Source organism: Rhinatrema bivittatum, chromosome 15 (assembly GCF_901001135.1).
Source record: "Rhinatrema bivittatum chromosome 15, aRhiBiv1.1, whole genome shotgun sequence".
Lineage (NCBI taxonomy): Eukaryota > Metazoa > Chordata > Amphibia > Gymnophiona > Rhinatrematidae > Rhinatrema > Rhinatrema bivittatum.
Genome location: NC_042629.1, coordinates 10,443,176 through 10,468,859, shown reverse-complemented (window position 1 = coordinate 10,468,859; position 25,684 = coordinate 10,443,176). Strand labels below are relative to the sequence as shown.

The 25,684-nt window shown below is 47.3% G+C and overlaps 1 protein-coding gene across 1 annotated transcript in view; it reads right to left on the bottom strand.

Moving 5' to 3' along the window:
• TMPRSS15 (transmembrane serine protease 15) overlaps positions 1-25,684 on the bottom strand; it is a 335,674-nt gene that overhangs the window by 287,659 nt on the left and 22,331 nt on the right. Inside the window, exon 3 of the mRNA XM_029579188.1 lies at positions 4,816-4,967. Within this exon, the coding sequence (XP_029435048.1) occupies positions 4,816-4,967 (152 nt within the window). The remainder of the gene's footprint in view (positions 1-4,815; positions 4,968-25,684) is intronic.

The following is a 25,684-nucleotide window of genomic DNA, read 5'->3' as shown; positions in this document are numbered from 1 at the left end:
CCGTGATCCCTATAAACCAATCCAGAAACTCCAGTCCCATCCCTTTCTCCAAATTGGGCTGACACAGCCACCACGAGAGACTGGATCTAGAAGTACCCTACAGCAGTAAAGGCTGATGAAACTCCTCCGACAACAGGTTCCAGCGCGACAGTAATTCCCCCTGTATAGGGCGCATGTGGGCAAAAGCCTATGGTACCAAATTCAACATAGATGCCATTGAACCCAGGACCTGAAGATAATCCTAAACCCTGGGCCCTGGCATCCGAACCCTCTCTGAGGTGAGAAACACTCTGCCGAGCTGAGTATCGAACTTTGCCCCCAAGTATTCCAGCATCTGGGTAGGGTTCAAGTGATTCTTCGCCAAATTCACCACCCAGCTCAAGGACCACAACATATGCATCATCGTGCGCACAGACTGCCAGCATACCTCCTCCGATTTCCCTTGGATAAGCCAGTCATCCAGATAAGAACTAGGATCCCCTCCCTGTGGCGAATCTCTACCACCACCTCCATCACCTTTGTGAACATGTGAGGTGCAGTCACCAAACTGAATGGAAGGGCTCAAAACTGGAAAAGTCGCCCCAGGACCATAACATTTATTTATTTTATTTATTTGAGGGTTTTTCTATACCGACATTCGTTTCGTAACATCACATCGGATTCCATTTAACATGAAATAGCAACGGCGCTTTACAATTGAAATTATAGAACAGAGTAATTAATAAGGAAGAAGATTAATAAACAAGGAAATTAAATAAAATTTAATTAAATAAAATAAAAATTAAAGGAAATTAAAGGAAATTAGAAAACAAGGAAATTAAAAATAAATAAAAATAAATAAAACTTTTGTTATGATTTGGAGAGTGGACCCCTGTTCTGAAGTAGAGTCAGCGCTGCCGAGAGGGGAGTTAACCCTTGTCAGCCCCTACCATTGGATGGCAAGGCCTATTGGAGAGGTAGAGCTGAAGACTTCACCCTGGAAGCTCGTGGCCCCCCCAGGAGGAGCCCATAGGGGCACGGCCGCTGGGACTTAGGAGACTCCCTGAAGAATGAAGATGGTCTGGATGCAGGCGCCTCCTGCAGGTCGTGGTTTCCAGACGGCTGGCGCCTCCAGCAGGTCGTAAGAAGTCGGGGAGTAGGTTTGAAGAATGGTCCAATCCAAGGGTCGAAGTCCGGAGAGAGGTTGAGAGCCGGTCCAGGAGCAGATGGGAGAATGATCTGAAGCCAATCCAGGAACAAGAGGGAGAAGGGTCCAGAGCCAGTCCACGTCGAAGCCAGAGAAGTCACCAACACCAGTCCAAAGGTCAGGAGCCAAAGAATCAATCCAACGGGGAGAAGAGCAGAAGCGGGACGAGAAGCGGATCCAGAACACCAAACAGGAAACCAGGAACTGAGCCTCAATACCAAGGCAAGGTCTGAGAGGCAGACCTTGCCTTAAATACCCGAAAAGAGGAAGCAGCTTCAGAAGGGAGCCACGACATTTCCTGTCATGGCCCCTTTAAATCTATTCTTCAGCCGCGCGTGCGGCCGTAAGCAACCAGGAAGGAGGAGGAGTCATCTCAGCCCTGCTGGGCTCCACGGCTGGCCCAGGCAGCGGCCGAGGCCACGAGAAGAACGTCTGAGGGAGCTCCCTGCTCCATCAGGAGCCTCCGGGTCCCCCCGATGTCGCGGGTGAGTTACCGGTCCCCGCCGCGGACCGCTACGGCCGGCGGCCATGATGGTCGGCCCCGGTCACGGTTTGCCACTGCCGACGGCCATAACAACTTTGATGTTCTTCCTGAATGGGACGTACAGATAGGCTTTCGTCATGTCCAGCGAGGCCTGGAAAACTCCACACGATGAACTGCCACTATCACCGTCTGCAAAGTTTCCATATGGAAAAACGTGGAACTCACAGTATCACATTTCACCTTTTGCAAATTGAGGATGGGACGAAAGGCTCCTTCCTTTTTGGCATAACACAATCAATCAAGTACTTCCCATGACCACGCTCCTTGGCCACAACTGGTACTATCATACCAGCAACTGAAGGCAACATAATGTGTTCCAAATCGCTGCTTGCTTGCCTTGCCACTGCAATAAGACACCATGAAAGCTTCCATGATGGGGTGAAAAAATTCTAGCTATTCCTTATTACCACTAGGACCCATTGGTCTGAGGTAATCCTGGTCCAATCTTCATAAAACTGTGATAGATGGCCTTCCACCGCCAACTTAAGAAGCCTTACCGCCGCCAGCCTCCTGGTCGAAGCTCTCTCAGGGAAGTCTACAGGTGCCTTGAAAGGACTGTTGCCTACCGACCCCCTGGTTGTTCCCCCGAAGACAGTGCAGAACCCTTATTGGGATGAAAACTTCTACACTTCCTGAAACCTAGGGCGAGGTGAAAAAGACTTCCTGACTGTCATCTTATCCTCTGGCAGCTTATTCCCTTTAGACTCTCCCAAAACCTTCATCACTTGTTTCAGATCCTCTCCAAACAACAATTTTCCCTCCTTTAAAGGGAAGATTACAGAGCTGAGACTTGGACCATATATCAGCTTACCAATTCCGCAACCACAGCGGACATTGCACCGAGACCGCTGCGACCATATTCCTGGCCGAAGTCCAGCTCAAGTTATAAGGCGCGTCAGCCTCATATGCAACCCCGGCCTCCACCTGAGTTACCTGGCTATTAACACCAGCATCTGCTGCAGACTTCTGAGACTTCTGGCCCCAGCATGAACAGGCCTTCTGCATCAGACTTCCACAGATCGTCGCTCACAAGCTCAGCATCGAGACTTCAAACATCCTCTCCCGATGAATCTCTAGCTTACAGTCCTGTGCGCCTTGAACGCTGCCAAACCCTCAACCAGAATGGTGGTCTCGTTAGCGTCCGCTGAGACTGAAGCATGCACCTTTATTTATTTTATTTATTTATTTATTTAACAGCTTTTTTATACCGATATTAGTGGTTACATCATATCGGTTTACATCATAACTAAGATAGAAAGTACATAGAACAGGGGAAGGGGTAAGGGTTGTAAACAGTGATGGCATAGAGAGGAGGAGAAGATTCTAACTAGAAAAGAAAACAAAAAACTTGGGGGCATAGTGAGGTTGCAGAGGAGTTCAGCAATACCAGCAGCTGCAGGTTATCTTCCGTGAGGGGACAAAACTTTGCGATGGCTCTAGCTACCTTGGGGCTTGCTTCTGGGAAGTTCCATTACTAGTTCACCAACTTCTTGATCTTTTTAGGGAGAGGAAAGGCTTTTGGTGGGACCCAGAGTCCAACTAACACAGGATCCACCCCTTCATTTGCAGACTCCTCCTGGACCACCTTAATACTCAGTTCCTTCCAAACATGTGAAATAAGGGGCCTCAACTCCTCCATACGGAACAGAAGAACCACCCATGGGTCATCTCCCTCCATTATCGGGACCTCTTCCAGATCAGCCATGTCCCTGTCCCTATCCCCATCCTGATTGACATCTACCATGAGATCTGCTGGGTCATCCTGATCCACCCCCGGACCAACCTTAAGACTATCTTCCAGGTCATCCAGGTCCAAATCATCTGAGCTGCCAGGCCCCTCAGGATGGTACAGGCCCAGCCTGTGAAGGAGGTCCCCTGATTACCTGGCCAAGGAGCCTCTCGGCCTCTTTGCAGGACAAGACACCTGACAGAAATGCCTTTTTATAGCCAGTGCTTTTCCTGGTTGAAAAAGCCTTATGCATAAACAAGACAAATTCTGAGGAAAACTGTACGTCATCCTCTCCCTTGTCTGGCCCAGAGCTCGCACCTCCTCCACCCCCCCGGGGATAGGATCGCTGGAGATAACAGGGGAGGAGAGTCCCTGGTCCCAGATGTAGGCCTTCTCCTGCCTGACAGGCTATTTAGGTTCCCAGTATTGATCCTGACAGGGCCTTGGGAACCTGGGGCTCGTTCCCCCCGGAAGGCCCCCTCCTCTCCAGAAATGAATCGCGGCATAGGGCCGCTGCATTCAGCTGTCCCTGAGCCAGGCAACTGGCCCAACAAGCTTTTCCGTGCTGGGAAAATGCTGTTGGAGCCATCTCATCTCCATGTGGCCAGGCCTGCTGCAGAGAGTAACACAAGCTGTGTTATAGTGGCGCACGGGAGAGAAGGGGATCGTGGCATGCGGAAGAGGAGGAGAACACGCCCCAACTCAGCTTCTGGCTCCCAGAGCAGCCCGAAGTCGCAAACAGAGGAGCTACACTGCTCCCTTCCCCAGCCCGGGCCTGCCCTGATGATCAAACCAGAAACAACCCCAACAGTTGCTGCTGAAAGAAAAATGTAACACTTTTTTTTTTTTAAAGAAACAGCAGCCACAGCAAGAAAGAAATTCAAGCGAAAAAAGGAAGACTTCCCTGCTGCTGGCAACACCTCTGGGAAGCAGCCTTCAGGGGGTAAAAGGTAACCAGGACCCCTGGATGTCAGACCCCTGGATCTGCTGCGGGCTAAAGCTAATCAGGGATTACCAACCCCTGCTTGCCCTGCTCAACCTGAGGGATGGCCCACAAAGGAACCTAACACTTCAGGAAGCGTCTTCTAACTTCTCTTCTTCTGTTCCTTCTGTCTTTTTTCTTAACTACAGGTTTGCACCTCTACCACCTGCTGGAAACAGAGAAATACTGAGGGACTGCAGGTTTCTCTCTCGGTTATGTAGCAGGGCCTCAAAGCTTTTAGTTCTCTGCCTCCATCTGCTGGTAGGGATGCGAATCCCACTTGTCTGGACTGATCAGGGGTATGAACAGGAACTGCAGATTTGGTTTCCCATGCTATAGAAATCTGGGGGAATTGTAAAGTGTTTGAGAATTACCTGTGATCACTATGGTGCTCGGGTCAATTCTGAAGGTCTTCAGAAGATCACTTGCATTTGCTTCAATGCCCGAGACCAGCACAGTCTTTATATTTTCATCTGATATCAGGTGTGCAAAATAAATGTTGAATACAACGATTACACTGCCATTCCTGGGAGAGAAAGAATGTGAAGGGAACATATAAATTAAAATCTACCTTGTATCTGCTGCAGAATGTAAAGCTTGAAGGTCTGATGAGACACTGTGTCTTCCCTCCCAAATGAGGGAAGACACAGTGTCTGTGGCATTTTGAAACTGTTCCATGCTGTCTTAGCACTGTAGAAATCTCAGTTGCTTACCTGTAACAGGTGTTCTCCTAGGACAGCAGGATGTTAGTCCTCACACATGGGTGACATCATCCAATGGAGCCAGGCACGGAAAACTTTTGTCAAAGTTTCTAGAACCTTTGGCCAGCAGACTGAGCATGCCCTACCTGCTACTATCCACGCATCCATGCGAAGTCCCTCTTCAGTCTTGTAACATAGCAAAAATACGAGCGAAAAACAAAAACAGGAAACCGAAGGTGAACCCAACACTGTGGGGAGGCTGGCGGGATTCCTGAGGACTAACATCCTGCTGTCCTAGGAGAACACCTATTAAAGTTAAGCAACTGTGCTTTCTCCTAGGACAGTGATGGCTAACCTATGACACGCATGTCAGAGGTGACACGCCGAGACGTTTTTGCTGACACGCACAGCGTTTCGTGGACTATCGGGAAATTATTATTTTTTTTTATAGGCTGCGCCGAGCCTTTTTTTTTTAATCGGCTGCGCCGACCCTTTAAAGTTAGCTTTTTAGTATCCCTCCACCCTCCGGACCCCCCCCCCCCCCCCCCAAATGCCCCCGGGCACAGGGAGGCTCATGCGGCGCAGCAACAGGCAAATAGGCAGGGCCGTGGTGAAGCTCACATCACCACGGCCCGAAGAAAAAGATTGCATTTAAACGTGCTGATGCTCCTCCTCCTTCCTGCCTGTGCGGCCCCGGAAGTAAACGTTGCCGGAGCCGCGTGGGCAGGAAGGAGGAGAAGCATCAGCACGTGCAGAAGAGAAGCAGCGCTTGCGCTTACAGGCCGCCGTGAATCCCAAGTTGCAGTGGCCCGAGAAGTGGAAGAGGCCCAGTAGCAGGGCCACCGCGGCCCGAGAAGATTAGGGCCGCTGCAGAGCTCATCCTGTGGCGACCCGTGAAGAGGAGGCCCAGAGGTGAGAGAGAGGCTGAGGGTCTGTAGAGGGTGTGTGTGTGCGCGTGTATGAGATGAGTTGAGAGATTGTGTGTGAGAGTGAGGACCTGAATGTTTGCAGAGACAGCATGTGAGAACCTCTATGTGTGTGAGAGAGACAGCATGTGACAGGGAGAGCCTGTGCTTGAGCAAGACAGCATGTGGGAGTGAGAGAGAGCCTGGGTGTGTGAGAGTCAGACAGCATGTGCCAGTGAGAGACTGTGTGTATGAATGGTTATATGAGAGAGAGCATGTGACAGTGAGAGCCTGAGTGTGTGTGAGAGAGAGAAATGCATGTGAGAATGAGAACCTGACTGAATGTTTGAGGGAAGAAGATGGAGAGAAAAGAAACAGAAAAAAAGACAATATAAAAGGAATTGGCAAAAAAAAATAAGAAAGGGAAGGTGGGGAAAAAAGCCTGTGACCAACCAATTAGAAAACTAAGATCAGACAGCAAAGGTAAAAAAAATAAATAAATTACTTTTTACTGATTGGCACATGTAATCTTTGGGAATATGCAAGAGTAGCATTTTGTCTATACGGATCTCGCAATGTATGAGATCAGCATGGAGAAAGTGGAAGCCCATGGGGCCTGCACAGAGGAGGCAGCAGAATGGGCTTCAGTGTCAGTAGCAGCAAATCGGCACCTCCCCAATAGCCATGTGACAGCAGTGACAGTGGCAGCAGAGGAATGAGAGAGGTTCCGAGGTTGCTGGCAAAAGAGAGGGGGGTCTGCCTTTAGTGTGTGCATGTGTATGAATGGGACTCTGCCTGGGAGTGTATGTGTGAAAATGAATGGGTGCCTGCCTGGAGGATGGAGCGGGAGTGGTGTGAAAATGAATGGGTGCCTGCCTGGGGCTCAGTGTGTGTGTGTGTATATGACTGGGAGCCTGCCTGGGTGTGTGTGTTTGTGTGTATGTGAGAGAGCCAGTGAGTGTGAGAGCAGGAGTGTGTATGAGAAAATCCAGGGGAGTAAGAGTTTGTGTGGGGGGGGGAGGGGTGGAAGGGGAGAGAGTGTTTTAATTGAAGATTTAGCCAATGAAATTCAGCAACAAAAAAGTCACTAAGCAGGTAAGGTAAAGAATTATTTGTTTTTGCTTTATTAATAAATACAGTACATATATTAAAATTATTACTTTTTGTTATTAGAGCTACAAATATCACAAAATTATGGATTTTTCTAGAAGTGACACACCACCCGAGTTATGCTCGTTTTTTAAATGAATTTTGACACACTGAGCTCAAAAGGTTGGCCATCACTGTCCTAGGACAAGCAGGATGTTAGTCCTCACATGTGGGTAAGTACAGAACTCCAGACTTCCCCATTCAACCAGAGAGACCAACAGCGGCCGAACAAGGTGCCAACGGGCACAACACAACTGGGGCGCTGTGGGGAAAACAGGGGGCGGTCTGGTTCCACAAGGAGCACGAGTGGAGACAGTTGGGTTCAGGTCTGGAACAGGTTGCGCAGGTCGGACTTACCAAAGGCACTGTCCTGATGGCTATCCCTGTAAAGGCAGTAGTGAGCTACAAATGTGTGGAGAGAACTCCAGGTTGCAGCCTGCAAATTTCTGCGACGGGGACTGCATGCAAATGGGCCATCAATGTTTCCATGGCCCGCACACCCTGCCGGCTAGCTGAAGGCCTGCTTGCGCATAGCAAAAGACGATGCAATCTGCAAGCCAGTTTGATAGGGTTTGCTTACCCACCACTGCACCCAGCCTGTTGGGATCAAATGACACGAAGAGCTGGGTGGACTCTCTGTGACTCGCCATGCGATCTAAGTAGAATGCTAGCGCCCATTTACAGTCCAGGGTGTGAAGAGCACGTTCCCCAGGGTGGGAATGAGGCCTCGGAAAGAAGGTGAGTAAAACAATTGACTGATTGATGTGGAAATCATTCACCATCTTGGGCAGGAACTTAGGATGCATACACAGGACTACACGGTCGTGGAAGAACTTCATGTATGGTGTGTAAGTAACCAGGGCCTGAAGCTCACTGATCGCCACCAGGAACATAACTTTCCAAATGAGGAACTTCAGGTCACAGGACTGTGTTATGGTTATGTAGGAAATTGTGAACCCCGGGCCGAGATGAACGATGTCTCCGCCCACAGGGAGGAACCCCGTGAGCCTCACTGCCGGTGGGCACGGTCTCAGCGATGTAGGACAAAGCTGTGAGAGAGACTTTATTAGAGAGAAAAGATAAGGTATAACCCGAGGAGCGGGAAATGCAATAAACATAGTTCTTGAGCAGTAAGATATACCCAGAGTGGTACTGCAGATGAGAAGGTCTGGTAGTGGCCTCCAGAGTGGGGTACACCAGGAGGTTCCTTCAGGTTGATGGAGATACCTCAGAAATGCAGATCCGGTAGTGGCCCACAGAGCGGGGTAAGCCGAGATGGCTGTACTGTAGGTGACGAGGTAGATGAGGTCTGAGATACAGAAACCAAGTAGAGGATCTTGAGCAGCAGCAGCAATACCCTGTAGCTCAGGATATGTAGAAGCGAAAGTGCTGAAGAACGGTAGTGGCCCAAGGCACGGGGTACACCGTGGAGACTTCAGCAAAGTTGGTATCATAGGAAACTGAAGAAGGTACTCACACAAGGAAATTTCAGGAGAGACCCGAGGAGTGGGTCAGGTGTCCAAGGCAGGAAGGCCCTCCGAGGAGCGGATAGCCAAGATGCGAAAGGGCCCCCATGGAGTGGTTACCCAGAGCGTCCGTATGCCACGAGGAGAAACTGGAACAAGAGATCCAAGAGTAGAGTGGATTTAACAACGAGAGGACTCATTGCTAACTCGTCTTAGCAGGGGTCAGTCAGCTTAAGTACACCAGGGGGTTGACGTCATCGGGAGGGGACACCCTGGTGATTCCGGAAGTAAGATGGCGGTCGGCAGCGCCCATGCCGTCCCAGGGATGCCGGGATGTTGGCATTGGTTGGCGGAGGCTGCCATTCTTCCCATTACTGATGGTGCAGGAAAAAAAAGAGGTGAGCATGAGAGGTCACAGCCATCTGCGACCAACGGGCGCAACAGACTCAGAGGCTCAAAAAGAAGCCACATCAGTCTCGACAACACAAGATTGAGGTCCCAGGATGCTGCTGGAGGCCAAAGAGGGGGCTTCAGTTGGAGGAGACCCCACATGAAACAGTCAACGAGGGGCTGGACTGAAACGGGCGTACCAGCAACATCTCTGTTGTATGCGCTGACAAGGCAAGGAACTAGTAGCGGGCCCTGCTTATATTGCAGGGCCCAATGATGTCATCATCCGGGGCTGCGGGCTAATTTCCCACTGTGGCCCCTTTAAAGGTGTGAGAGGCGCGGACGCACGCCTAAGCCAGGGCCCACAGGAGGCTGGACGACGGTGTCTCCCCGCGGCACATGCGGGGAGACCCGCCGGGAGCTGAGGAGGTCCGCAGAGGAGCCAGGAACAGAAGAGGAGGCGTAGATGGCTGCCCACAGCCACGAGCGAGGATGGTCCGGGACACGCAACACTGGGTCAGACCAAGGGTTCATTAAGCCCAATATACTGTCTCCAACAGTGGCCAATCCAAGTCACAAGTACCTGGCAAGTACTCATGAAACTGATCCCATGTTACTGATGCTGGCAATAAGAAGTGGCTATACACTATTGATTAACAGCAGTTTATGGATTTCTCCTACAGGAAGTATTCCAAACCTTTTTTAAACCCAGCTACACTAACTGCCTTAACTACATCCTCTAGAAATGAATTCCAGAGCTTAATGTTTGTTTTATACACATTATAAAACAAAAAAACATTTTAAAAACATAAAAACAAATCAACAAAACCAGCATGTAACTCACCTAAAAGCCTCACAAAATAAGTGAGCCTTTACTTGCTTATGAAAGGTGCTACAATCTTGTAATTGCCGGATCTTCTCCAGGAGGCCATTCCACAAAAGTGGTACTATACAGAAAAAGGCCCTGTTCCTTATTTCCTGCAATCTGGCAATAGCAACTCTGGAGATTGACAACAAGGAGGCATCTTGCAAATGTGGACACCTATTAGGAACATACCTAGATTCTACCCTCAACCCTGCAGTAGTGGCTGGCCTCTTCCACCACTGGGGTACGCCAGATGTGGACCTGTTTGCATCCCCTCTCAACCACAAGGTGAGCAGATTCTGCTCCCTAGTAGCAGGGAATGGCCATCTGGCTGCGATGCTTTCTCTCGTCACTGGGGGCAGGGCCTCCTGTATGTACCCGCCTCTCCTGCTCCTCTCGAAGATTCTGTTGAAGCTTCAGGAGGATGGGGGGACCATGATTCTCGTGGCACCCTCCTGGCCTCAGCAGGTTTGGTTCCCACTTCTCCAGGACCTGTCGGTGAGCGCGCCCATCCTGCTTGGGATGATGCCTGACCTCATATCACTGAACCAGGGCACTCTGCACCACCTGAACCTCCAGGCCCTGGCCCTCATGGCTTGGATGTTGAGTGCATAATCCTCCAGCCATTACAACTCTCGGAAACCTTCAACCAGGATGTCTTACAGCTCAAAATTACCCCAATATAGACTGGGTAAATGTATCATCGGGTCACACTAGAGAGATAACGTTCCTGGATGGAATAAATGATAGCTTTATGGAGCAATTGGTTCAGGAACCGACGAGAGAGGGAGCAATTTTAGATCTAATTCTCACTGGAGCACAGGACTTGGTGAGAGAGGTAACGGTGGTGGGGCCACTTGGCAATAGTGATCATAATATGGGTTATATTATGAAAGTTATATGTAACATAATATGAAAGTTATATGTAACATAACATAACATAACATAACATATAACAAAGTTATATGTAACATAATATGAAAGTTATATGTAACATAATATGAAAGTTATATGTAACTTTCATTTCTTGTTATATGGTTGACTTTGTTATTCCCCTCATGTTATCTGTAAACCGATCTGATATGAATTTTCTTTCATGAAGGTCGGTATATAAAAATGTTAAATAAATAAATTAAATAAATAATATGATCAAATTTGATTTAATGACTGGAAAAGGAACAGTGTGCAAATCCAAGGCTCTCGTGCTAAACTTTCAAAAAGGAAACTTTGATAAAATGAGAAAAATTGTTAGAAAAAAACTGAAAGGAGCAGCTACAAAAGTAAAAAATGTCCAAGAGGCGTGGTCATTGTTAAAAAATACCATTCTAGAAGCACAGTCCAGATGTATTCCACACATTAAGAAAGGTGGAAAGAAGGCAAAACGATTACTGGCATGGTTAAAAGGGGAGGTGAAAGAAGCTATTTTAGCCAAAAGATATTCATTCAAAAATTGGAAGAAGGATCCAACAGAAGAAAATAGGATAATGTATAAACATTGGCAATTTAAATCTAAGACATTGATAAGACAGGCTAAGACAGAATTTGAAAAGAAGTTGGCCGTAGAGGCAAAAACTCACAGTAAAAACATTTTAAAATATATCTGAAGCAGAAAGCCTGTGAGGGAGTCAGTTGGACCGTTAGATGATAGAGGGGTTAAAGGGGCACTTAGAGAAGATAAGGCCATCGCGGAAAGATTAAATGATTTCTTTTCTTCGGTGTTTACTGAAGAGGATGTTGGGGAGGTACCCGTACTGGAGAAGGTTTTCATCGGTAATGATTCAGATGGACTGAATCAAATCACGGTGAACCTAGAAGATGTGGTAGACCTGATTGACAAACTGAAGAGTAGTAAATCACCTGGACCAGATGGTATATACCCCAGAGTTCTGAAGGAACTAAAAAATGAAATTTCAGACCTATTAGTAAAAATTTGTAACTTATCATTAAAATCATCCATTGTACCTGAAGACTGGAGGATAGCAAATGTAACCCCAATATTTAAAAAGGGCTCCAGGGGCGATCCGCGAAACTACAGCCCGGTTAGCCTGACTTCAGTGCCAGGAAAAATAGTGGAAAGTGTTCTAAACATCAAAATCACAGAACATATAGAAAGACATGGTTTAATGGAACAAAGTCAGCATGGCTTTACCCAGGGGAAGTCTTGCCTCACAAATCTGCTTCACCTTTTTGAAGGAGTTAATAAACATGTGGATAAAGGTGAACCGGTAGATATAGTATACTTGGATTTTCAGAAGGCGTTTGACAAAGTTCCTCATGAGAGGCTTCTAGGAAAAGTAAAAAGTCATGGGATAGGTGGCGATGTCCTTTCGTGGATTGCAAACTGGCTAAAAGACAGGAAACAGAGAGTAGGATTAAATGGGCAATTTTCTCAGTGGAAGGGAGTGGATAGTGGAGTGCCTCAGGGATCAGTATTGGGACCCTTACTGTTCAATATATTTATAAATGATCTGTAAAGAAATACAACGAGTGAGATAATCAAATTTGCAGATGACACAAAATTGCTCAGAGTAGTTAAATCACAAGCAGATTGTGATAAATTGCAGGAAGACCTTGTGAGACTGGAAAATTGGGCATCCAAATGGCAGATGAAATTTAATGTGGATAAGTGCAAGGTGATGCATATAGGGAAAAATAACCCATGCTATAATTACACAATGTTGGGTTCCATATTAGGTGCTACAACCCAAGAAAGAGATCTAGGTGTCATAGTGGATAACACATTGAAATCGTTGGTGCAGTGTGCTGCGGCAGTCAAAAAAGCAAACAGAATGTTGGGAATTATTAGAAAGGGAATGGTGAATAAAATGGAAAATGTCATAATGCCTCTATCGCTCCATGGTGAGACCGCACCTTGAATACTGTGTACAATTCTGATCGCTGCATCTCAAAAAAGATATAATTGCGATGGAGAAGGTACAGAGAAGGGCTACCAAAATGATAAGGGGAATGGAACAACTCCCCTTCGAGGAAAGACTAAAGAGGTTAGGACTTTTCAGCTTGGACAAGAGACGACTGAGGGGGGATATGATAGAGGTGTTTAAAATCATGAGAGGTCTAGAATGGGTAGATGTGAATCGGTTATTTACTCTTTCGGATAGTAGAAAGACTAGGGGGCACTCCATGAAGTTAGCATGGGGCACATTTAAAACTAATCGGAGAAAGTTCTTTTTTACTCAACGCACAATTAAACTCTGGAATTTGTTGCCAGAGAATGTGGTTAGTGCAGTTAGTATAGCTGTGTTTAAAAAAGGATTGGATAAGTTCTTGGAGGAGAAGTCCATTACCTGCTATTTCCAAAACTTCTGCAATAAACGAACTGATCATGCTACATTCATCTTAGTAAATGCACATTCAGTTGCAAAGAAAGTGCCAATCATTACGGATTTACTGTATGACAATAAACCAAACTTTGTTGCAATAACGGAATCATGGTTAAAAAAAACAGACATAGTTCTAAAAAATCAAATAGCACACAAAAATTATGAAGTATTTTCAGTCCCCAGAATAAATAAACGCGGAGGAGGTCTCCTACTATTAATATTGAAAAAACCTTTAAATGCAAACCTATCCAAATAACACCCCCCCAAAATCATGAAATTGCCATTTTTGATACCAACAATTTACAAATATGCCTTATTTACTGCCCACCAAGCCTCCTAGAATTAAATATATCACCGCTAATTGAGTTCTTACCACGCACTTAAACATCTCTAAACCAAACATAGTGCTAGGAGATTTTAATCTTCACATGGACGCCACATGGACGCCCACCCTTTAACAAATGCATGCCAAACACTATTAGACGCTATGACAGCATTAGGCTTCTCACTAATAACCAACAAATCAACACATAAAGCTGGACGTTCACTGGATCTCACCTTTATTAACCACAGCTGTTTAGAACACTGTAAAACTGAATACACACAAATTCCATGGTCTGACCACTTCCTTATTCTTTCCGATGTAAAATTCCTTAAACCTCAAATCAAACAAAATCATAAACCTATAGAATTTAAATACAGACCACCTTTTAATACCGAAAAACTAAACGACAAACTAGAAGAAAAACTAACTGATATTGACTACAGGAACTGTAGTTCTGCCACAGAAACATGGTTAGAAACAACCAAAAAAATAGCTGACGAAATAAACCCCATCAAATCAATACAGGAAAAAGAACCAAGACAAAAAAAACCCCTGGCACAATGTAAAAGTAAAAGATGCAAAAAGGACTCTCAGATCAATGGAAAAAAGATGGAGAAAACACAAAACTACCGATAACTTAACCAAATACAGAAAACAGCTAGCTCTTTACAAACATTTAATACTCAATGCTAAGAAAGAATATTTCAGCAATAAAATAGAAAAATTTGCGAACAATCCAAGAACACTATTCTCAATAGTTTCGAACCTAACCAAGCAAGAATCACCACAAAACCTACCAGAAGCAAAATGTAATGAGATTGCCAAATTTTTCAGTGACAAAATTACTAAATTAAGAGACAAACTTCCAAACGCTGCCAACCAAGAAATCAAAATGCAAAAAAGAGATGTCAACCAATGGACATCATTCACTGAGATATCTGAAATGGAAGTGGAACAAATGCTAAAAAATGTAAACCCCGCCCCACACAAAATTGACGCAATACCAACTATTGAACTTAAGAAATCAGCTAACACAGTCACCGATACACTGACTAAAATCATAAACCTATCCCTTGAAGAAGGAACAATGCCAGATATACTGAAAGGAGCAATGATAAAACCAATCATTAAGAAAAAAAACAGTGATCCCCTTATCCTGAACAACTACAGGCCAGTATCAAATCTTCCCTTATTAGCTAAACTAATTGAGAAAACAGTACAGAAACAGCTATCTGAACACCTAGATGACAATAACATACTGTATCCATCGCAACATGGATTTGGAAAACACTACAGCACTGAGACATTGCTCCTCTCTCTAACAGATAACATTCTAAGAGGCTTTGATAGCGGTAAACACTATATTCTAATAATGCTCGACCTATCGGCAGCCTTCGACACAGTTAACCACAAAATACTACTAAATAGATTAGAAGAAATCGGACTACAAGGCAAAACATTAAACTGGTTCAGCTCATATCTAAAAAACAGGTTTTTCCAAGTTCAGATCAATAACACATTATCAGAAAAAATCAACCTCAAAACAGGGGTTCCGCAGGGATCAGCCCTGTCTGCGACCCTTTTTAACATATACATGCTGCCATTATGCCACTTACTGGCAGGACTAGGAATTATACATTACATTTATGCTGACGATATCCAACTAATTCTACCTATAGATGACACAATAGAGAAAACATTAAATCTAGCTAACATGTACCTAAGCATTATAAAACAACTACTGACACAAATGGAACTTGTTATTAATATTGATAAAACAGAATTTCTACACCTAGAACGGAAAAATACTGAAATCAGCCAAACCTCAATAATCCTCAAAGACAACCAGAAAATTGAACTAGCTGGAAAAGTACGTAACCTTGGAATAATAACAATAATAATCAATCTAAAACAGCACATATCACTAAAAGTAAAGGAAGGATACGCAAAACTCATGGTACTCAGAAAACTAAAACCACTACTAACTCAAAATGATTTCCGAACAATTCTACAGGCACTAATTTTCTCCAGCATGGATTACTGTAATGCCCTGCTGCTAGGACTACCAAATACTACATTAAGACCACTTCAAATACTTCAGAACACAGCAGCTAGAATACTAACCGGAAAAAGGAGGAGGGACCACATAACCGAAACCCTAGCGGAACTACATTGGTTACCGATTGAACACAGAATTAAATACAAAACCCTATGTACAATCCATAAACTAATTCATGATGAGAAATCAGACTGGCTAAACACAGCATTACGGGTACCAGTCCCACACAGAAATCTTTGATCAGCAAATAAAGCACTCCTAACCATCCCTTCAGTTAAAACAGCAAGACTAACCCAAGTGAGGGAAAGGGCCTTATCATTAGCAGGACCCACAATTTGGAACATAATGCCTCCAGAGATCAGATTACAAAGTGATCTCAGGCATTTAAGAAAAGTTTAAAAACATGGCTTTTTAAACAGGCATTTTACAAGGAGACGGGAGAATAGAAATTATTCAGGAATAAGCAGATAAGCACCGACACACAGTACTTAGGACAATACAGTAGAGTAGTCTATGAACCCCACATCACAACTAGCATATTGATAACACTATGGGGCGGATTTTCAAAGGCCCGCGCGCGTAAATCCTTCCAGATTTACGCGCGCAGGGCCCTTGCGCGCCGGCGTGCCTATTTTGCATAGGCCGCCGGCGCGCATAAAGCCCCGGGACGCCCGTAAGTCCCGGGGCTTTTGTAAGGGGGCGTGTCAGGGGCGTGTTGTGGGCGGGGCCTACTGACGCGGCGTTTCGGGGGCAGGTCCAGGGGCGTGGCTCCGGCCCGGGGCGTGGTCGAGGCCTCCGGACCAGCCCCAGGGACCAGAGGACAGAGCGGGGCTGCCAGCCGATGCGCGCAAAGTTACGCCTGCTTCTAGCAGGCGTAACTTTGCCAACAAAGGTAAGGGGGGGTTAGATAGGGCCGGGGGGATGGGTTAGGTAGGGGAAGGGAGGGGAAGGTGCGGGGAGGGCGAAGGAAAGTTCCCTCTGAGGCCGCTCCGAAATCGGAGCGGCCTCGGAGGGAACGGAGGCAGGCTGCGCGGCTCAGCGCGCGCAGGCTGCCGATTTTGCGCAGCCTTGCGCGTGCCGACCCCAGATTTTATAAGATACGCGCAGCTACGCGCGTATCTTATAAAATCAGGCGTACTTTTGTTCGCGCCTGCTGCGCGAACAAAAGTACGCCTGATTTTATAAGATACGCGCAACTTTTTAAAATCTGCCCCTATGTATGATAAGATACGCGCAACTTTTTAAAATCTGCCCCTATGTATGATAAATTTACCCGTAAAAGTACTTTCAGTACACTCGGTCATGACCCACTTCTCTAAAAATTATTTTGTCTAATGATATATTGCAACCGAACGTTTGACGGTACCTGTTAGAATGTACTATAGTACACTTTTACCTACATTAAATATGTGCCTACATGTAAACCGTTGTGATGGTATATAACTTAGCGACGGTATAGAAAATATTTTAAATAAATAAATAAAATAAGTTCACTTAGAGAATAGCCACTGCCATTAGCAATGGTAACATGGAATAGACTTAGTTTTTGGGTACTTGCCAGGTTCTTATGGCCTGGATTGGCCACTGTTGGAAACAGGATGCTGGGCTTGATGGACCCTTGGTCTGACCCAGTATGGCATTTTCTTATGTTCTTATGTTTGTTGATGACCTTTTTAAATGAGGTATGAGGAAACTAAAATGCTTCTTGTCTAATTACAAAACCTGGTTTTAACAGCCCCTGAAGCAGCCCTTCACTGGGCAAAACTCAGGCCTAGAGTCGGGCTTTCACGGATTAATTGTTTTTCAATAAACTTCTTTTGAGGACCTTCGGCATCTCCTTGTTTTCATCCCTCATGGCTTTGCTAGACTGACTTCCTTCTTGTTTTCTGTTCCTCAGGGCCTTTGGATCCAGTCTGCATAGCATCTGTGGTCTTCTTTGGATCTAGGTCCTCCGTGGTCTTCCTGTGCCTTGATGGATCTTCGTTCCATGTCTGTCATATTCCTGAACTTCGTCTCCTTGATGTTCCTGGTCTCATCCCTCGTCGGAGCTCCCTTGTTGCCTGTTTCCCGTTCCTGATGTTCCAGATGTCCAGTTCTCCTGATGTCCATATTTATTTATTTATATAAAATCTTTTCTATACCGTCGTTTAGTAAAGTACCATCGCAACGGTTTTCAGAGCGGCATGTAAAAATAAGTTTGGTTAAAATTTATCTAACAAAGTGCCAATAGATTTTCGGTTACATGTTTTAATAATATAAGGTATTTATTTTTATTTATTTATTTATTTATTTATTTATTTATTTATTTAACATTTTTTTATATAATGACAGCCGTTTGCACATCGTATCGGTGTACATTTAACTCAGAACTAATAGGCGATGCCTTTACATGGAACAGAAACTAAAAAAAATAAGCATAAGGTATATGATAAGTGATCTGGAAGTTTTACATTTATATGATTAATTAATAGGATAACCATATAAGTATTATACTTTATACTGCAAATCTCTTATATTAGTATTTAATTATGAGAAAAATAATAAAGTATGCAATTACGCTACTAGGTGACTTTGTGCTGTGTGTAGATGTTCTTTTGCTTGTTCATTTATACTTCTTATTCTCCATTCTCACTGTAAAAAGCTTTTTTAAAAAGCCATGTTTTTAAACTTTTTTTTTGAAGAGTTTTAAATCTCTCAGTAATCTTGTTTTGAGTGGCATTGTGTTCCATAATGTTGGGCCGGCTAAGGATATTGCTCTCTCTCTCACTTGGGTCAGTTTTGCTGACTTGACCGAGGGGATGGTTAGTAGAGCTTTATTGGCTGATCTTAGATTTCTCTGGGGGACATGTAAGCGTAGCGCTGTGTTTAGCCAATCAGATTTTTCTTCGTTGATTAGTTTGTGAATTGTGCATAGTGTTTTATATTGCACTCTTTGTTCTATTGGCAGCCAGTGTAGTTCGGCAAGTGTTTGAGTGATGTGATCTCTTTTGCTTTTTCCAGTAAGTATTCTGGCAGCAGAGTTCTGTAAGATTTGTAATGATCTTAATGTTGAATACGGTAATCCCAGGAATAGTGTGTTACAATAGTCTGTGCTAGCGAATATAAGTGCTTGTAGAACTGTTCGAAAGTGTGCTTGGGTTAATAAGGGTTTTAGCTTCCTGAGGTCCATTAGTTTGGCGTAGCCTTCTCTAAATTTCAGTGATATGTGTTGCTTAAGGTTGAGTTCCGTGTCAATTATTACTCCTAGGTTTCAAGCTTTCTCGGCTAGCTCCACTTTCTGCTCATTTTTAAGTTTGATGGGGTTTTGAATCAACTCAATGTTTTTTCATTCTAGATGTATAAATTCTGTTTTTTCGATGTTAATTACTATCTCCATTTGGTTTAGTAGTTGTTTAATTATATCTAGGTACATCATTGCTAGGTTTAATGTTTTTTCAATTGTTTCATCTACTGGTAAAATTAGTTGAATGTCATCAGCGTATATGTAATGTATGATACCTAGTCCTGTCAGGAGGTGGCATAGAGGCAGCATGTAAATGTTAAATAGTGTCGCCGATAGTGTTGAACCCTGGGGTACCTCTGTTTTTAACTCGATTTTGTCTGACATTGTGTTTTTTATCTGTACTTGAAAAAATCTATTGTTTAGGTAGGATCTGAACCATTCAATTGTTTTGTTTTGTAATCCTATTTCTTCTAGCCTTTTTAGTAGTATGATATAGTTTACTGTGTCAAATGCTGCTGACAAGTCTAATAATATCATAATGTAGTGTGTTCCTCTATCAAATTCTCGTAGTACATTATCTGCTAGAGAGATTAGTAATGTTTCGGTGCTATAATGTTTTCTGAAGTCATGTTGTGAGGGATAAAGGAAAATTAGTTTCTTACCTGATAATTTTCGTTCCTGTAGTACCAAGGATCAGTCCAGGACACCTGGGTTGTGACTCCGCACCAGTAGATGGAGACAGAGCAAAACTTGTGGGCGGAGCCATATATGCCCCTGTGCCAGTCACAGCCCCTCAGTCATACGTAATGTCAAAGTAGAAAGCAATAAGGCAACCATAGCCAACTAGCAAAACCCGCCACTTAAATGGAAACAATATCAACCCCTACGGGAACCAGACTCCCCAACCGGGAGAGCGAAAGAAACAAGCAGAGAGCTGTAATCTTAAAGAACTATGAGCGGACTCTCCGTTATTTGATTGTAGCACTGCGGGCGGGATCCTGGACTGATCCTTGGTACTACAGGAACGAAAATTATCAGGTAAGAAACTAATTTTCCTTTCCCTGTACGTACCAGGATCAGTCCAGGACACCTGGGATGTACCAGAGCTAAGTTACCGAGGGTGGGAAGCAGAGAGTCCCGCTCGGAATACCCTCTCTCCAAACCCTCCGGCCTCAGTAGCCTGAACATCCAACCGATAATGTGTGAAGAAGGTATGCAATGACTGCCAGGTAGCCGCCCTGCAAATCACTTGAGGCGACACCTGAGAAGATTCCGCCCAAGACGCAGCGTGGGACCGCGTCGAATGAGCCTTGAGACCCACTGGCGCAAGTTATCCGCACTAGGTACGCTGAGCCACTGGCCTCTTTGATCCAACGGGCGATCGTTGTGCGAGGCGCCGCAGAACCTGTCTGTGGGCCCGAAAACAGGACAAACAGATGATCCGTCACCCGAAAAGGATCAGTGACTTCTAGATAGTGAAGAAGTGACCTCCGCACATCCAGTTTTCGCAATTCTTTCGATTTCGGGTCCGAAGACTCCCTGACCGCGAAAGCGGGAAGCTCCACTGATTGATTCACGTGAAAAACCTACACTACCGTAGGCTGAAACGAAGGAACAGCCCGTAAGGAAACCCCTACGTCAGAGATCCGCATAAACGGCTCCCTACATGACAACGCCCGTAAATCCGAAACACATGACAACGCCCGTAAATCCGAAACACGGCGTGCCGAAGCAACCGCCACTAGGAATACGGTCTTCAACGTGAGAGCTTGGACCGTAGCGCGCTTCAAGGGCTCCAACGGTGCCGAGCCTACGGCGGAGACGGACAAGGTGAACGCAAGGGAGGACGGAGGTGTTTAGCCCCCCCGCAGGAAACGGGCGATATCCAGGTGAAGAGCCAGGGAGGCTCCCCGGACCTTCCCTCGCAAACAACCAAGCGCCACCACCTGGACCCGTAGCGAACTGCACGCGAAGCCTTTGGCCAGCCCGGCCTGGAGAAAAACCAGAATATCGGAAACGGCAGCGACAGTGGGGTTCAAACCCCGCTCAACATACCATTCCTCAAAGAGTACCAATACCCGGACATACGCCAGGGACATAGACTGCTTCCGGGAACTCCACAGCGTAGCTATGACCGCGGCCGAGTAACCTATTCTCTGCAACCGATTCCTCTCAAAAACCATGCCGCGAGACAAAATGATCCGCATCCTCCAAACAGACGGAGCCCTGATGAAGCAGCCCCGTGAACCCCTGTAGACGAAGGGGAGCCGCCACCGACAACTTGAAGAGGTCTGCGAACCACGGGCGGCGCGGCCACTCCAGCGCCACCAGGATCACGTTGAACGGGTGCAATTCTATGCGCCGCAGCATCTTGTCGATCATGGGCCATGAGGAAACACGGAGAACCGTCGGTCAGGGAAGCACCTACGCGTCGACGCCTTCTGCTCCCCTCTCTTGACGCCGACTGTACAATCGCGGAGCCTTCGCGGTGTGCCACGTGGCCATCAGATTCATGTGGGGAACCCCCCACTTCCTGCAGATGAGGAGAAACGCTTCTCCCGCCAGCTCCCACTCGCCGGAATCCAGGCGGGGACATCTGCCTGGACGTTGTGGACCCCGGCAATATGAGATACTGCGACATTGTTGAGGATGTATTCCGACCAGCCATCAAGGACTGCGCCTCCCGTGCCACCCGCGGACGTCTCGTCCCGCCTTGGTGATTGATGTAGGCCACTGTAGTCGCATTGTCCGAAAGAACTCGGACTGCCTTTCCCCAGAGCACCGGTAGGAAGGCTTGAAGAGCCAGATGGACCGCTCTGGTCTCCAGACGGTTGATAGGCCACCGGGCTTGCGACTGACTAAAATCCTTGCACCGATTTCCCTAGGCAAACTGCTCCCCAGCCGGAGAGACTGGCATCCGTGGTCACCATCGTCCACCTGGGCCCAAGAAGTGACACTCCACCGGACAGATGACTGGGATCCAGCCACCAGAGCAGGCTGGACCGCGCCTGGCCCGCGAATGGGAGCGGTAGGTAGAAAACCAGGGTACCAACGCGAGCGTTGAAGCCAGCAATCCCAGAACCGTCAGGTAATCGCACACTCGCGGGCGGCTGAGGGCGAACCAACGCCGCACTTGAGACTGCAGCCTGCATATCCGATCTTGAGATAGGACCACCTAGCCCCGCTTCGTGTCGAATACGGCTCCCAGAGATTCCAAGGATTGAGTGGGAGTCAGTTGACTCATGTTGAAGTTGACCACCCAGTCTAGTGACTGCAAGCGCTGTAACACTCTGGCCACCGCCCGCCGACACTGATCCTCTGACTTTGCCCGGACCAACCAGTCGTCCAGGTAAGGATGAACCAGGAGTCCTTCCCGACGGAGCCGCGCTGCCACTACCACCATCGCTTTCGTGAATGTCCGAGGAGCGGTCGCGAGCCCAAAAGGGAGTGCTCGAAATTGGTAGTGCCTTCCTAGACTGCAGAACCTGCTGGATGCCCATGTGAATGGTACGCTTCTGTGAGATCTAGGGACGCCAGAAATTCGCCCGGACGCACCGACGCTATCACCGAGTGAATTGTCTTCATTTTGAAGTGGGAAACACGAAGGCATCTGTTTACCCCTTTTAGAGCCAGGATTGGCCGTGACGTGCCGTCGTTCTTGGGAACCACGAAGTGAATGGCGTGCCTGCCCCTGCCTCGCTGATCGACAGGGACGGGGGAAATGGCCCCCAAGCCTTCCAATCGTCGGATGGAGTCCAGCACCGCCGCCCTTTTCTTGGGGTCCTTGCAGGGTAAGACCAGAAACTTGTACGCTGGGATGCGAGCAAAAAACCAACTCGTAGCCGTGTCTTATCACGTCGAGGATCCACTGGTCCGACGTCACTATGGTCCATTCCTCGAAACATAACGTTAACCGCGCTCCAACCTGTGGAATGACGTGCTGCCGGCGCGGCGAGGGATGGACCATTCGAACTTCATGGCGAAGACTCGTTTCCCCGAAAGGACTGCTACCACTGAAGGTTCCGAGAGGAAGACGGCCTACACAAAGGGCCGGTGGATCTTTGAAGGGGCGATGTCCTGGGTCCCCGAAGCCGGGATCTGGCAGGAAAAGATGACCACGATCTGGTCTATCCTCGGGCAGTTTAAATGCCCTGTTCTCTTCCAGAGAAAACATCAAATCACACAATTCCATGCCAAAAACAGCAATTTCCCCTTGAAAAGCAGAGCCCCCCAGGAGAGCCTTGGACGAACCATCCGCAGCCCAGTTGCGCAGCCATAGGAGACGACGCGCAGACACCGCCGCCACCATGGACCTAGCGGATGTACGCAGCAGATCATGCAGGGCATCCGCTCCATATGCTATCGCCGCCTCCAACCTATCTGCCTGAGAAGCCTCCTTCGCAGACAGGCCCGCCTTCGCCCGAAGGTCCTGGGCCCAGCGCAGACTAGCTCTCATAGCGAAGTTAGTGCAGATGGTGGCCCGCACCCCAGGGCGGATACCTCAAATCTTCGTAAGCTGCACTTCCAACTTCCTGTCCTGGATATCCCGGAGTGCCGTAGCTCCTGTGACCGGGATAGTAGATCTTTGTCACCGCGGAGACCGCTGAATCCCCCTTTGGAAGACGGAGAAGGTCCAGCGCCTCCTCTGGGAGCGGATAGAGCTTAATCATGGCCTTGCTGACCTCCAATCTTAATTCCGGAGTATCCCCTGCGCAGAAGAAGATATCCGAAGAAAATGAAACGGGAAGGCAACTGCCGGACCCGTAAGGCCCAGCAGAACAGGATCCATGTTGGCCTCTTGGCGGACCACCACAGGTGGGGCCTCTATCCCCAGCTCCTGGAGGATGGCCGGAATAAGGGGCAATAGTTCCTCCCTGTGGAACAGTCGGACTACCTTGGGGTCATCCCCTTCCATGGTCTGTACTCCCTTTCCCGTGCTGGGCTGGGCGGAGCCATCCGCCGCCGCCTCCTCGGCCCCCGTCAGGGGCTCTTTGGAAAATCAGTAACCTCCACGGGGGAATCTTCCGAATCCGATTCCTGCGGCATGCCCCGAGGGGCCCGATTCCCCCTTGAGGGCTCCTGGACGCCCTCCGCAGCCCTCGTCCGTGGAGTAAGCTTGTGGGGACCCTCTGTAGGGATCCCCGCCTCGGCTGCGCTTGCTACGCTAGTACCAAGTACCTTTCGTAGCAATAGCGCAAAGTCCTGCGAGAAAGAACCTGACCCAGAAGAATCGGCCCCGGAAACCTCCCCGGACCGAAGCCCCTCTGAGGAGCCCCCTCCCGCCGCGCCCCGCAGTGGGGAAAAAACGCGGGAGGCAAGGCCGAATCCCCCGGCGCATCCCGCGCGATTTCTCTTTCTGTGCCAAAATGGCCGCCATTCCCGCGGGAACCGGTCCTGAGGCCTACCTATGGCGCCTCCAACCCGCGGCGGCGAACGCGCGATCCGGGAGCGAGACCCCCGAGGGGTCCCGGACGGCCCTTCCCCGCCCGGGACGCCGGAAGAACAAAAAACCGTCACGAGGTAGGCGCGCGCCGAGCCGCAGGCCCGGCATGGGGAGCCGCGCGGCCGCCGGCGAACGCAGGAAGACCAAGATGCGCTTCAGAAATAGAAAATTAATTAATTAATTCGGCGCCCTCCCCCCCTGCAAGCGGCACCCCCCTCGAACGGAGCGGCGAGCGGCGACGCAAGGAAAACGGAGAGCCGGCCGAACACAAAACAAAAGCAAAAACCTTTTTTTTTTTTTTTTTTTTTTACTGACGCTTGTCGCTGTCCCGGGTCCTGGAGCCCTGTACCTGCAGGGGTGAGTGAACCGGGCTCCCCGGTGTCACCCCTGACGCTGCTACTTGTGGAGCCGGGTCCTCGACCCTAGCAGCGGCCTCGACCAGGGGGGGGTAGTCCCCTCAGGACCTCTCAACCCCCCTGGGAGGCAGGGCAGCCGGGATCTGACTCTTCAATCAAAAAGAACAAACCCCAATTTGGCAAAAAAAACCACTAACTAGGCTCAAGAACTGATCACAAAAGAAAAACCCTAACCCTGACTAACTACCAGAATCAGGGCAGGCAGGGCTGTGACCGGACCTGCACCATCTACTGGAGACAGAGTAAGACTGAGGGGCTGTGACTGGCACAGGGGCATATATGGCTCCGCCCACAAGTTTTGCTCTGTCTCCATCTACTGGTGCGGAGTCACAACCCAGGTGTCCTGGACTGATCCTGGTACGTACAGGGAAAGAATGCTATTGTTGTCTAGATATTCTGCTAGTTGTTTTTGTACCATTTTTTCTATTAATTTAGCAAGCATAGGTAGGTTTGAAATTGGTCTGTAGTTACTTAAGACATTTGGGTCACTGTTTTTTTTTCTTCAGTATTGGTTTTATTATTGCACCTTTAAGTAAGTCTGCATTGATCCTTCGCTAAGGGATAGGTTAATTATTTTGGCTATTGTATGGGAAGCTGTATCATCTAGTTTTTTAATGTCCATGGTGGGAATGGTGTTGATTTTATGTGGGGCTGGATTTAAATTTTTTTAGCATGGATTCCATTTCGATCTTGGATACCTCGTCAAATGTGGACCATTGTGTCACATCTCTTTCGTGCATCTTAATTTCCTGTTTTGTTTAGTTCGGGATCTTCGTTTTTGGGATTGTGATTTTGTCTGAGAAATAGTGTGCTATTTCGTTACATTTATTCTCTTGTGGGGTTTGGGGCGCCTCTTTTTTTATCATTAATCAGATTTTTTATTATGTTAAATAGTGTTCTTGGGTTGTTTGCAAATTTTTCAATTTTTGAGCTGTTCTGTGTCCAGATGTCCTGATGTCC